Genomic DNA, 15,198 nt, shown 5'->3' with positions numbered 1-15,198 from the left:
AACAAACTGGTGGTAAAAATAGCACTGGCCACCAGGAGAACGATTGCGGAACAATGGGGCAACCAATCCACACCTCTACTAATGAACATGCTCTGTAAGGCAAGAGAAACCATGGAGATGGATAAACTATCAGCCCTACTACATGACACATAACTTCCACAAAGTCTGGGACCCATGGATCCTGGGTCAACAGCCCGTCACTTGAGAGGGGTGCCGGAGGCGACTGAACGCCAACCGGGAAACACCCCGTTGCTGACCCCCCCCCAATACTACCTCCTTCCCTGCTCCCCGATATGCCCCACCCTCCAATTCCCTCCCCTATGCCAAACACCAACCCCCCCACCCAAATCACACACCTACCAATCCCACTTTAAGACAGAAACCTTACCCAATGAGCACACAACCTCCCAGAGGAACATTGACTAAATAACGACCCCTAATCGGAGGTGCAAGAACAATAATACACAACACCCACACCCAACACGCTACAACCCATACAATTGCCATGAATTACTGCCCACATGGATCGAGGGCAGGAACTGCCCTGAAAATAGCCAGGACACACCACCCTCCCCTGAAGACAACTCCACAGGGAGGCCAAAGTCAATTTTCCCATCCCCACCCCCACTCCACCAACACTCAACTGATATGAACCCAATACCCCAGACTGCATCACAATTACCACCTGAACGCAATGACAACTCACATAACTTAGGGAGACCCTCCTACACCTTTAGATGAGACAAGTCGTATGCCAAAGATCCCATGGGGATACTACCCACCACAACAAAATCAACTAGAGATTGTTGTCTGAATACCACCACTGTTAACGTAATTGTTGAAAAATTCTATCTGACTATAAAAAGACTTGTACCCACTCCATATTTTTCATTCTGTACCCCACAATTACCATTGATAAAATTTGAAAATAAAGAATTTACACCAAAAAAAACCAACCAGACACATCGAGTCGGAACCGAGACAGATTTTTGAATAGTGGAGTTTGGTTTACAAAGAGACGAAATGTCACTGCTTATCCAATAAATCTGCCTCTCTGCAATGTTGAGCACTTGGTCGGTATGGTTATTACTGTGGTTTATTATTCCTTCTTGTTCTTTCATTTTACCCCAAAATATAGTCACAGAAGGCAATTTTAGTATGGCTGACATAATGACATTAGGAAGCTAAATTAGTTTTATGTCATTTTGAGACTTGCATTTCAAAATGATTTCATATGTAAAGGCCCATTTTATTAATGTTCTAGAATCATCAATAAACATTTCCTCTACAAATTCAAATGTTCTGTTTTCTTTCAGTCATCAATTGATGGAGCTACAATGTATATTAACATCATTCTTGCTATCATCACAATCACAGCACTTTGGGCTGTTGGAATCATGTTTAATCTGGTCAGACCTTCCTTAGCGGACAGGAACATTATTCCTAAATTTGCAGTATACCAGGTAAGAAACTACACTGTGTGTTTACATGTATAGCCATTATACAATCTATAAACAAATGCAATTATGCAAAGAATCATCTCAATTCACTCAGCCCATTTTATCAGGCACCAATTAGCTTTTCCAGCCAATGACTTCAATAGCTGGAAATGTTTTCTTAACCTGCAGTATCCATTTGCAATGTTACAAAGAATGAATCCAAGTTAGTAAATACTTAATAAAAATAATGCTTAGATTTTCAACATAAAATAATCAATTAAATTGTGAAATTGTTTTGAAATATAGACCTCAATTTAAATATTTTTGAATACGCTTTTCAAATGATTTTCTTTAGGATAAATGTTTAAAATGATTTAATATTTAGAAAAATATTTGAATATTGTAATATTATTGATACATTGACAAATTTTGTATTACATATGTTATATTGTTTTTATATTTTATTATTTTGAAAGAAATCATTTTCAAGGCTTATCCAAAAATATTAAATACAGATCTTAATTCTGGATAATACTACACCTCAATTTCAAAATACAGAAAACTATTATGGAAGCTCTGATTTGCTTGTTTTACATGCTTTTGATTTTTTTCTTTAGACAGACAAAAATCTTCCTGTAGGAGACCAGGGTGCTATTTTCAAATATTTCACTTAGAAGTTTTTTATTATGAGCCCCAAACGAACAGCACAGCTCTAGAGAGCAGGGATGTGAATTGAATATGTGTAACTAGAAATTCCTGGACACTAGTGCAAATGGTCTAAAGAGACATGCTAAATGCAAATACTGCATTTGGGGTACATTTTACTCCTGAATAAAGGCATTTAACAAAGTACCATGCTGCATTTATTCAACATAAAGGCATTTTCCATTTGGAGGTGATTTCTAAATATGTGTCCATCCCCAATATTCCACCCTTTTATTGTAATGAAAAAACAAAAGAAAAAAGATCCACAGCGAATACAATTAACCCTTAATCTAAAAATAATTATCCTTTAGCACTGTGTACTACATCTATCATCACCCATCACCCATTTACAAGCTGCCGGTAATGGGAGCTGCAGACCGGGAAGTAGTCTGAGCAGGAGGGCATGATACTTAAGGAGTTAAATTTAAATCATTAATTTTATTTATTTTATTTATTATTGCCATTTATATAGCGCCAACAGATTCCGTAGCGCTTTACAATATTATGAGAGGGGGATTTAACTATAAATAGGACAATTACAAATAAACTTACAGGAACAATAGGTTGAAGAGGACCCTGCTCAAACGAGCTTACATTCTATAGGGGGGTAGCCTTTATCACTTCAGCTGGGAAGCATGATAAATATAGTCCACAACAAATCGGGTATCATAGGTTAGCCCCGACAGATTTACATTATCTTTCAGTTTCTTTGCTTTGGGTATTTTTAGCACTGATGTACTTAAAACAATATTTAGAAAATAATATATGTGAGTGCATTAAACTGACATACCCTATGTCAAACCTTTTCTTTTATTTACAGTTTATTGTCATTCTAAGTCAGCTGCAAACCTCTATCATCAATATTCTTGGAACAATGGGTGTTATCTCATGTGTCCCACCCCTACCAGGACCATCAAGGGCCTCATGTAAGTACAAATACAATATGGAAGCCAGTGCAACACTACCCATTAAGACCTGGTGCTAATATGCAGTGGTATAGTAAAGTGGAATTTTATTTTGCATTGTGACTTGATTACTTTTCTTTTTCCAATTAATATAACAATACTGCAGGAATTCAGGAACGTACTTAAAATAAAAGGTTTGGTGATTTGAATGAGTCATTGTGTGCAGTTTCTGCTTGAAACACTGCAAATTCCGAGATATTTGCAATTTTGAGCCGTGGTCTAGTTATACCCCTGGCAACGTGAGTTCTGGACTGCTAAATGTCAATTTTTTGCACATATTATGTCTGTTGCCAGCGTGCATTGCGCACTGACAATAGAGGTAACAATATTTGCCCTTGAATAGGGGCATGTATCTTGACAGTAACTAACAAAGTAATACACACGGTAATGTTAAACACATTAAAATCCTTCTTATCTATGAAAGATAGGGTTTGTACTCCACAACAATATATATTTTTAATGCTCTACCAGAAGACAAGTAGACAATCCATAATAACCCCATGCAAACAAAGACTTGGTACATGGGTTGTCACTTGTCACGGCAGCTTTAATAAGGGTTACAAAAAAACATATTGCTTTAAAGCTGTATTAGCTCAAATTTCTGTGCACTTTAAAAACACTTGGCGGAATTCCAATTTTCATATTTGTAAAACTCTAGCTACAAAGTGTTTTAATATAAAATGGTAGTGAATCCCTCTCTGTCTATATTTTTTGTACCAGCTTTTCTTTTATTCATATTCCTAATTTGTTTCCTTTTTCCGAGTTTCTAGTAGCAGCCAGTGTCTCTTTTTTGGGTAATTAACATAAACATGTCTCATTAGTGGTGAGCGGTGATCAGATAACCCTACATGCAGGGGCGTACCTAGAGCATATGGCACCCGGGGCGGGTCCTAGTTTTGGCACCCCCCTTCCCCCTGCACTTTAAAATGTACAAAACACCCACAATTTTTTTAATGGATGTAGCATTGAGCAGTGCTTGCATGTTTCAATGTAAGCATGCTTTTGTATGGAGTAAGTGTGAGTGAATGAATGGGTGTGTTTGTATGTAGTGTTGGCATTTTAATGCAGGCATGCTTTTGTGTGTAGTGTTGGCGAGATGCAGTGGTGTGGTTATATCATAGGCGTGCGCACGGGGTGTGCCGGGTGTGCCTGGGCACACCCTAATCCCCGTGGCACGCCTATGTATTGAGTCCTGCAGGAACAGCGTTCCTGCACTTTTATTTGAGCAGGAACGCTGTTCCTGCAGGCACTCAGCTCCCCCTTCCTCCCCCTATGTTCCCCCTGTCATGGGGGGGGGGGCAAGAGGTGAAGGACCCACACCCCCCCGGTCAAGCGCCGGTCTCCACTCAGCCGCGGCGAGGGAGCTGTGTGCTCTCTGCTTCCTCTCGCCGCGCGCTGTTTGCTGATGCCGGAGCCGGAATATGACGTCATATTCCGGCTCCCAGCTAAAGCAGACAGCCCGCGCGGTGAGAGGAAGCAGAGAGCACACAGCTTCCTCGCCGCGGCTGAGTGGAGACCGGCGCTTGACCGACCCACTGGACCCCAGGGACAAGTCCACGCCAGCACTCCAGGTAGGGAGGCTGGGTGGACATTTTTTTATTAAAAAATAATACTTTGTATGTATGTGTCTGTGAGTGATTGTGTCTGTGAATGTATGTATGTGTGTGTATGGGTGTGTGTGTCTGTGAGTGAGTGTGTCTGTGAATGTATGTATGTGTGTGTATGTGTTTGTGTGTCTGTGAGTGAGTGTGTCTGTGAATGTGTGTGTGTGTGTCTGTGAGTGATTGTGTCTGTGAATGTGTGTGTGTGTGTCTGTGAATGTATGTATGTGTGTGTGTGAGTGAGTGTGTCTGTGAGTGAGTGTGTCTGTGAATGTGTGTATATGTGTCTGTAAGTGTGTCTGTGAATGTAGGTGTGTGTGTCTGAGAGTGTGTGTGTCTGAATGTGTGTGTGTGTCTGTGAGTGTGTGTGTGTGTATGGGTGTGTGTCTGTAGGTGTGTGGGTGTCTGTGAATGTATGTGTGTGCACGCGTATATATGTGTGTGTCTGTGTATGTGTGTCAGTGTGTGTGTGCACGTATATATATATATATACACACACACACACACGTGTATATTATTTTTTTTGGGAGGTGGGAAAAGAGTTTCCACACTTTATTCCCCAGGACTTCACTGGAGATCTCCGGATCTCCCCTGTCGGCTCACGCAAAGTCGGCACTATCTGAGTGCCGGCTCCGCTCTAAGCCTCCATGGGCTGGCGGGGAGATCAAAGATCTACCTCACCAGCCCACAGCAACATGGAGGGAGGCAGTAGAGGACCCGGGGAGCTCTAGACAGCAGCTCCGCCAGGTTCCTCTCACGAGATCTGAGCATTGCCACGGCAACACTCAGATCTCGCGAGAGTTAACTCTAGCCCCGCAGGCTAGAGTTCACTCTCCACTGGACCACCAGGGATGGCACATGGCAGCAAGGATCCCCCCTCCCTATATAAGGTAGGGAGGGGGGATATTTACTAATCTGCCCCCACCTCCACAATCCCTCCAAACATACAGCCCGCACGCTCACACACACACACAGTACACTAACCGCACCCTCACAAACACACACAGCACCTTTACAAACACACAACACCCTCACACACAGCACACTAACAGCACCCTCACAAACACACACAAACAGCACCCTCACAAATACACGACACACGCACACGCACACATCACACAAACAGCACCCTCACACACACAGCACAGTAGCAGGACCCTAACAAACAAACACCCTCACCCACATAGCACACTACCAGCACCCTCACACCACCCTCACACAGCACACGAGCAGCACACACATACACAGCAGTGTATGTGTGTGTGTATATATATGTGTGTATATATATATATATATATTACATATATACACATGCGCCGTGTGTTTGTGCTTTAGGGTGCACACCCTAATGCAATAGGCTGTGCACGCCTATGGGTTATATATAATGGTGATGTTTTAATACAGAGGTGTGTTTGTATGTAGTGTTTGCACTGGAATGCAGGGATGTGTTTGTGTGTAGTGTTGGCAAGATGCTGAGATGTTGGATTGCCATATTTAACCCCTTAAGGACACATGACATGTGTGACATGTCATGATTCCCTTTAATTCCAGAAGTTTGGTCCTTAAGTGGTTAAGGAAACCAAATAAGGGAGCTATCTGCTAAACAGCACCCTAATTTGGTATCTTTACATATGGAATCTCACATAAGGGCACCAATTTAGGGAATTCTCTACTAAACAGCTAAAAGATAAAAATTTAAAAAGCCTTTTTCTTAATTTTAATCTTTAGGTTGTTTAGTAGATAACTCCCTAATTTGGTGTCCTTAAATATGTCAATCCCACATAAGGATAACAAATAAGTGAGTTATCTACTAAACAACCTAACAACCTGGTGACAGGGAGGGTGACTAGGGGGGGTGACTGGTGACGGGGTGACAGGGTGACTGAGGGAGGGGGTGACTGGTGACAGGGTGACTGAGGGAGGGGGTGACTGGTGACAGGGTGACTGGGGAGGGGGTGACTGGTGACAGGGTGACTGAGGGGGGTGACAGGGTGACTGAGGGGGTGACAGGGTGACTGAGGGGGTGACAGGGTGACTGAGGGGGTGACAGGGTGACTGAGTGGCTAAGGGGGGGTGACAGAGTGACTGGGGGAGGGGTGACTGGTGACAGAGTGACTGAGGGGGGGTGACAGGGTGACTGAGGGGGGTGACAGGGTGACTGGGGAGGTGACTGGTGACAGGGTGACTGAGGGGGGGAGACAGGGTGACTGAGGGGGGGTGACAGGGTGACTGGTGACAGGGTGACTGGGGGGTGACTGGTGACAGGGTGACTGAGGGGGGTGACTGAGGGGGTGACAGGGTGACTGAGCGGGTGACAGGGTGGCTAAGGGGGGATGACAGAGTGACTGGGGGGTGACTGGTGACAGGGTGACTGAGGGGGGTGGCAGGGTGACTGGGGAGGTGACTGGTGACAAGGTGACTGAGGGGGGTGACAGGGTGACTGGGGGGTGACAGTGTGACTGGGGGGGTGACTGGTGACAGGGTGACTGAGGGGGGTGACAGGGTGACTGGGAGGGGGACTGAGGGGGGTGACAGGGTGAGGGGGGTGACAGGGTGACTGAGGGGGGTGAAAGGGTGACTGGTGACAGGGTGACTGAGGGGGGTGACAGGGTGAGGGGGGGTGACAGGGTGACTGAGGGGGTGACAGGGTGACTGAGTGGCTAAGGGGGGATGACAGAGTGACTGGGGGTGACTGGTGACAGGGTGACTGAGGGGGTGACAGGGTGACTGGGGAGGTGACTGGTGACAGGGTGACTGAGGGGGGTGACTGGGGGGGTGACAGGGTGACTGGGGGGTGACTGGTGACAGGGTGACTGAGGGGGGTGACAGGGTGACTGGGAGGGCGACTGAGGGGCGTGACAGGGTGAGGGGGTGACAGGGTGACTGAGGGGGGTGACTGAGTGGCTAAGGGGGGTGACAGGGTGACTGAGGGGGGTGACTGGTGACAGGGTGACTGAGGGGGGTGACAGGGTGACTGAGGGGGGTGACAGGGTGACTGGTGACAGGGTGACTGGGGGGTGACTGGTGACAGGGTGACTGAGGGGGGTGAAAGGGTGACTGGTGACAGGGTGACTGAGGGCGGTGACAGGGTGACTGGGGGGGTGACAGAGGGGGGTGACAGGGTGAGGGGGGGTGACAGAGTGACTGAGGGGGGTGACTGATGACAGGGTGACTGAGGGGGGTGTGACAGGGTGACTGAGGGAGGGGGTGAGAGGGTGACTGAGGGAGGGGGTGACAGGGTGATTGAGGGGGTGACAGGGTGACTGAGGGAGGGTGTGACAGGGTGAGGGTGTGACAGGGTGAGGGGGGTGACAGGGTGACTGATGGGGGGTGACTGGTGACAGGGTGACTGAGTGGGGGGGTGTCAGGGTGACTGAGGGAGGGGGTGAGGGGGTGACAGGGTGAGGGGGGGTGACAGGGTGACTGATGGGGGGTGACTGGTGACAGGGTGACTGAGTGGGGGATGTCAGGGTGACTGAGGGAGGGGGTGAGAGGGTGACTGAGGGGGGATGACAGGGTGAATGAGGGAGGGGGTGAGGGTGAATTTACAATAATATTAACTTACCATGATTCAGGGGCTGTGTCTCTCCATCCCAGCGCAGGCAGTGCAGGAGGTGCAGGCAGAGTGGCCGCAGGGGAGAAACCTTGCAGAATGCACGCTCTGCACCCCCTGCTGGCACACTCCATAACAGCATCCCTGGTGCTCAGTGATGACTCAGAACACAGGCTGGGAATCCCCTCCCTGTGCTCTGACTCACTCACTGAGCGCCTGAGCCGCGAGGGAGAGGACGACCAGCAGGAGGGACAGAGTGTGGCACCCCCCTACTGGATGGCACCCGGGGCGGACCGCCCCCCCCTTAGTACGCCACTGCCTACATGACAGCCCACAGAGCCTTAGATTCTTTAGCCAAATGTGTAATTTGCTTTTTTGAAAATTTACAATAATTTTTATGTTTTCTGTTCATAATTTTACTGATAGCAGGAAGTAATTGTAGTTTTAATATTTATACACTTAAAAGTAAATTAACTATAGCTACAGCCTCATTACAAGATTAAAAAAAAATGTGATTTGCACAAAAAAAGGCAAAAAAAACCCAACCTGTGGCTATTAAAAGGGGAAACGTATATAAAATTAATATAAATACCCCTAAATAGGAAGTGCGAAGACTCCTCAATGTCTTCAATATCTTAAACATAAAACCATAAATAGCACGCCAAACATAGAAGTAAAAAGGCAGGGTATAACCAGTTTTCTTCAAGTGCTTCTTCTCTTCTTGTATATGAAGATGAGTACTTAAAACAAAGCACAGAAAAAAAAAAACATAGTGTATAGCTGTATGGTATTCGAAAAATTGCTTTATTATATACACTTACAAAATAAAAGTAGTAAAAGGGCTCATCAATTCAAATCAACATCCGCTGTCTACCACCAGGAACAGATAAAACCGCCAGGATATGGAGACAAAGTAGATAAGAAGAGTCCCTGAGGAAGTCATTTAGACGAAACGCGTAGGGTGGCAAGCTTTATTTCACTATTGAATTTTTTTATTGTGGACTCTTTTTATCTACTTTGTCTCCATATCCTGGCGGTTTTATCAAGAGAAGAAGCACTTGAAGAAGACTGGTTATACCCTGCCTTTTTACTTCTATGTTTGTCGTGCTATTTATGGTTTTATCATTACAAGATTAGCCAAGACTATAAGTTGTCTAAAATGTAGTTCTGGTTGTAATGAATGTTTAATAATTGGCATAATCAGTCTCATGTCTAGAAGTGAAGCAATTACTTATTATTATTATTGTTATTATTATTTCTCTAATTCAATTAAGTAATTAAACTTCAATGAGATGTGTGCTAATTATTAATCACACTGTTTATCTTTGGCCCTAATATTTGTTTTGATTCTTTAATAAATGCAGATTACATTTAGGCCACTTCCACTAATAGAATTTCAAAGTTTGTCGTAGAGAGAAACAGGAGTTAGGACTATAAAAATAATAATAATTATACATTGATCAAACACATCATTAAAACCACCTGCCTAATATCATGTAGCTCACCCTTGTGCTGCCAAAACAGTTCTGATGCCTAGAAGCATGACCTCCACAAGACCTCTGGACATGTCCTGTGCAGGGGCGGACTGAGAACCCTCAGGGCCCCCGGGCAAAATAAATCAAGGGCCCCCTTACAGGCCCCACCCATACTCCGCAGCAAGCGCCACCCATGTCCCGCCTCCATGCACCGCCTCCAGCCACACCCTACACAATCTTTAGACACAAGGAACAAAAGTGCAATAATCCCTTCGAGGCCCCAGTAGAGACTACAATTGAGGGCTAATGAGCCATGGAAGGGGGTCTTTCTAGTAGAGGCTATCTCAGTGTCCTTTAGAGAATGTGTTAGAAAGAATCCCCTCCAGGCCCTATTAGAGACTACAATGGAGTCTAATAGGCTTGGAAGGGGGTCTTTCTAACAGAGGCCATCTCAGTGTCCCTGCTGGAAACAGTCGCATACAGGCCCCAGTAGAGATTACAATTGAGGGCTAATGGGCCATGGAGGGGGGGAGCATTCTAGCAGAGGCTATCTCAGTGTCCTTTAGAGGGTGTGTTAGAAAGAATTTCCTCCAGGTCCCATTAGAGACTACAATGGAGTCTAATGGGGCCTGGAGGGGGGTCTCTCCAACACTCTGGTTCCTATTCACAATATAGCAACACAACATAGCTCGCTGATACCTAGGCCAAGTTGGCTCCTCTTACCTTAATTACTGTTGCTGGCTGGCAGTCTGTGGGCTTGCTGGAAGGCTGTGGGCTTACTGGCTGCGGCTGGCAGGCTGTGGGCTTGCTGGCAGGCTGTGGGCTTGCTGGCTACTGCCGGCAGGCTGTGGGCTTGCTGGCTGCGGCTGGTAGGCTGTTGGCTTGCTGGCTGGCAGGCTGTGGCTTGCTGGCTTTGGTTGACAGGCTGTGGGCTTGCTGGTTGTAAGCCTAACTGGTGGCCTGTGGGCTGGCTGGCCGGCCTATGGGCTGGCTGGCTGGCTGGCCAGCCTGTGGGCTGGCTGGCTTGCTGGCTACTGGGGCACTTGTAGATTATTTAAAGAAATAATCCCTGCACAATAACCACTACCGCTCTGTGTAGTCGTTATGGTGCCAGGAGGGCCGGGCCCCCCTTTCAGAGTAAGTAGTCAAACCGTTTAAGAACAGTTTGACAACTTACCTGGGGTCTGCTGGGATATGAGGCTGTAGTAGGGTATAGGAGCAGTGGTGCAATGTGTAAGGGGTGCAGTGTGTGTGTGAAAGGTTCAGTGTGTGTGAGGGGGTGTAGTGTGTGAATGTGTAGGGTGTGTGGGGCAATGTGTGTATGAGGGGGCTGTGTATGTGTGTGGCAATGTTAGTATGGGGGGCTGTGTGTGTATGGGTGGGCAGTGTATGTGTGTGTGTGTGAGGCAATGTGTGTAAATGTGTAAGGTGTGTGTATGGGGGGCAGTGTGTGAATGTGTATGGTGTATGGGGGGCAGTGTGTTTATGGGGCTAGAGTTCACTCTCACCACTGCGACCACCAGGAATCTCCAGGGCTAGAGGAAGCTCCAGGGCTAGAGTTTACTCTCGTAAGAGCCGTAACGTTGCCGTGGTAACCGCGGCAACGATCTGTGCTCGCGCAAGAAGGACCCAGAGGAACTGAAGACTGAGCTCCCGGGTCCTCTCTTCCTCCCTCCCCTGCAGGCTGCCCGCACGGTGCCTGCGGACAGGGGAGGGGGCAATTGCCCTCCTTACTCCCCCCTCACTCTCTTCTTACCCCCCTTCTTACTCTCCCCCTCTTCTTACTCCCCCCTCCCCTTCTTCTTACTCCCACCTCTTCTTACTCCCCTCCGCCCTCTTCTTACTCCCCCCTCTTCTCACCCCCCCACCCTATTTCTTCTCACCCCCTTCCCTCTTTCTTCTCATCCCCCTCCCTCTTTCTTCTCATCCCCCCTCCCTCTTTCTTCTCATCCCCCCCTCCCTCTTTCTTCTCATCCCCCCTCCTCTTCTCATCCCCCCCCTCTTCTCATCCCCCCCTCCCTCTTTCTTCTCATCCCCCTCCCTCTTCTCATCCCCCCTCCCTCTTCTCATCCCCCCTCCCTCTTTCTTCTCATCCCCCCTCCCTCTTTCTTCTCATCCCCCTCCCTCTTTCTTCTCAACCCCCCTCCCTCTTTCTTCTCATCCCCCCTCCCTCTTTCTTCTCATCCCCCTCCCTCTTTCTTCTCATCCCCCCTCCCTCTTTCTTCTCATCCCCCCTCCCTCTTTCTTCTCACCCCCCCTCCCTCTTTCTTCTCACCCCCCCTCCCTCTTTCTTCTCACCCCCCCTCCCTCTTTCTTCTCATCACCCCCTCCCTCTTTCTTCTCACCCCCCTCCTTCTTTCTTCTCACCCCCCTCCTTCTTCTCACCTCCCCGTAGCGTGGCCGAGCTGCTGTGCGGTCCGCGGTGCCCGGCCGGAGTGATAGGAAGGCGCTCAGTGTGCACCTTCCTGTCAGTCCGGCCGGGTACAGGAAACAGAAACTCCTGTTCCGCGCGGAACAGGAGTTTCTGTTTCCTGTACCCGGCCGGACTGACAGGAAGGTGCACTCTGAGTGTGCACCTTCCTATCACTCCGGCCGGCACCGTGGACCGCACAGCAGCTCGGCCACGCTACGGGGAGGGGAGGTGAGAAGCTGCAGCCGCCTGAGGCTCTTAAGAGAGTGCTCAGGCGGCTGCAGCATTTAAAGGGGCGGCGGGCCCCCTAATGGCGGGCCCCCCTCCCAGCCGGGCCCTCGGACCATGTCCGAAGTGCCCGACCGGTCAGTCCGCCCCTGGTCCTGTGGTATATGGCACAAGCCATTAGCAGCAAATCATTTAAAGGACCACTATAGTGCCAGGAAAACAAACTTGTTTTCCTGGCACTATAGTGTTAATAGGTCCCCCCCCACCCTTAGGGTCCCACTCCCGCTGGGCTCTAGGGGGAGGAAGGGGTTAAACTCTTACCTTTCTCCAGCGCCGGGTTCCCTCGGCGCTGGGGACTCTTCTCCTTCTTCCGACGTCATCGGCATGAGCCGCGCGCGCATTCAGTCAGTCCATAGGAAAGTATTTCTCAATGCTTTCCTATGGACGCTGTTCTCTGAAACTGCTATGTTTACAGCAGGCAGGGTTAACCCTAGATGGACCTGGCACCCAGACCACTTCATTAAGCTGAAGTCGTCTGGGTGCCTTTAGTGGTCTTTTAAGTCCTGCAAGTTGTGAGGTGGGGCCTGCATGAATTGAATTTCTTGTTTCATCACATTAAACAGACAGTTGCTAAATTGGGTTGAGATCCTGGGAACTTGGAGGCAGAAGCAAAGCCTTGAACCTTTTTTCATGTTCCTCAAACCATTTCTGAACATTTTTTGCTGTGTGGCAGGGTGCATTATTCTGTAGAAATAGCACACTGCCACTAGGGAACACCATTGCAAGGAAGGGATGTACATGATCTCTAGGTAGGTGGTACATGTCAAAGTAACATCCACATGAATGTCAGGACCCAAGGTTTCCCACCAAAACAAAGCCTAGAGCAGGTTTTCCCAAACTCCGACCCTCCATATGTTGCTGAACTACAACTCCCATGATTCTATGAATGAAATAGATAGGCTGAGAATCATGGGAGTTGTTGTTCAGCAACTTCTGGAGGGCCGGAGTTTGGGGAAGCCTGGCCTAGAGCATAAAACTGCCTACACTGGCCTGCCTTCTTCACATAGTGCATCCTGCTGCCATCTCTTCCCAGTTAAACAACACACATACAACCGGCCATCCACCTTATTCAAAAGAAAATGTGATTCATCAGACCAGACAACCTTCTTCCATTGCTACATGGTCCAGTTCTGATGCTCATATCCCCATCGAAGGCGTTTTCTTCATTGGACAAGGGCACTCTGACCGATCAGCAGCTGCACAGTCCCATACGCAGCAAACACTGATGCACTGTGTTTCTGATACCTCTGATATCATGGCCAGCATTAGGTTTGTCAGCAATTTGAGCTACGGTAGCTCTTTAGTGTGATCGGACCAGCCAAGCTAGCTGTCACTCCCCACATGCATCAGTGAGTCACATGACCTTGACAATGGTTCACAGGTTGCACCACTTTTGGTAGGTACTAACCACTGCATGCCAGGAACACACTACAAGACTTGCCATTTTGGAAATGCTCTGACCCAGCCATCTAGCAAGATGACCCATACAGAATATACATACATAAAAGAATACCTAACAATCCTGAACTTAAATCTAGTGACCTATTATTTTATAAGTACATAGACAACGTTCCACCTGGAACTCCATTCTTATCAAATCTAAGAACAGTTTCAATAAAGTTCAGAATTTTTGAATTATGATCTATAAATGTTATGTTATGTTTCACACAATAGCAGATATAAAATAGGATGAAGGTTTGGATGTGATCTTAAAAGTGGTATTTTCTGTGTGAACTTAATACAATAATACATTATTATATTAGATTCAGATTTTTGCTGGGCTTAATTTCTAAACAGTGAGTTGTGGTGAGCTGCTGACCACCTTTGCAAAATTTAAACCAAAAGCTGTAGGTGTTTCTCCAGTTTAATATTATTTGGTTGTTAAGTTTTGCAATTCCGTTAACAATTCACCCCAACACACTATATAATAATAATCATTTAAAGTTCCTTATGGCCGGTGGCCTTTCACCTCCCTGTTCTATGGTGCAGTAAAATATTGGTTGCTTGAACTTTGTGCAGAATAACATTACAATGTCTTGCAATTAACAACACACTTATTTTATATTTGTTGTAATGTGTTTAACAACAGACATGAATCAGCAGCTACTCATAATGGAAATGTTTCTCACTACACTCCTCTGCCGTATGTTATACCGCCGAAAATATGATACGTTAACTAACCAGGAAGAGAACGATAATCTAGAAAACAACACAGTGGATTTGAACAGCAAAGCTTTGGAAGAGAAGCTACATTACGAAGATAAGATACAATATGCCTAAAGACAATTTAACATTGTAGGACTTTTTCTGAAAATGTACCAACTAGAAATGGATGGATCTACATATGCATTTATTTGATTGTATTTTTTACTTTATCTGACTAACATATATAGTATATATAAATATAGGATCCATGTAAATAAAGTTAATTTGGTCTTGTATTTTGGGCTATATGTCTGTACCCAGTAAGTTTAATAAATTGTAAGTTAAAATTCACCTTATTATATTAATTATTGTTTGCTGATCTAATCACTGGTGGCTATGTCAGCTACATCACAAGATTTTAAAATAATGCAAGTGTACGCTCATCAGAATATGGTAAATTTGTGAAAGCCTTTATATTAAAAACATATTTTTAAAGCAGAAAATGATGGCCATATAACAGCTGGACCTTATATAATTATTTGAACAGCTCTGGGTAATCACTGAACTGAAGATGTTACCCCATCTTCTATTATGCTGTTATGCAACCTCTTTGCATC

The 15,198-nt window shown here is 46.4% G+C and overlaps 1 protein-coding gene across 1 annotated transcript in view; it reads left to right on the top strand.

Moving 5' to 3' along the window:
• LOC134588810 (organic solute transporter subunit alpha-like) overlaps positions 1–14,915 on the top strand; it is a 62,057-nt gene extending 47,142 nt beyond the window's left edge. Inside the window, exons 6-8 of the mRNA XM_063444295.1 lie at positions 1,317–1,463; positions 2,965–3,070; positions 14,526–14,915. Of these exons, the coding sequence (XP_063300365.1) occupies positions 1,317–1,463; positions 2,965–3,070; positions 14,526–14,716 (444 nt within the window). The 3' untranslated portion in view covers positions 14,717–14,915. The remainder of the gene's footprint in view (positions 1–1,316; positions 1,464–2,964; positions 3,071–14,525) is intronic.
• Positions 14,916–15,198: the final 283 nt, after the last annotated feature.

This window comes from Pelobates fuscus, chromosome 1 (assembly GCF_036172605.1).
Source record: "Pelobates fuscus isolate aPelFus1 chromosome 1, aPelFus1.pri, whole genome shotgun sequence".
NCBI classification, from domain to species: Eukaryota; Metazoa; Chordata; class Amphibia; order Anura; family Pelobatidae; genus Pelobates; species Pelobates fuscus.
Note: the sequence above shows the minus strand (reverse complement) of the source record. Positions and strands in the feature narration are given on the sequence as shown.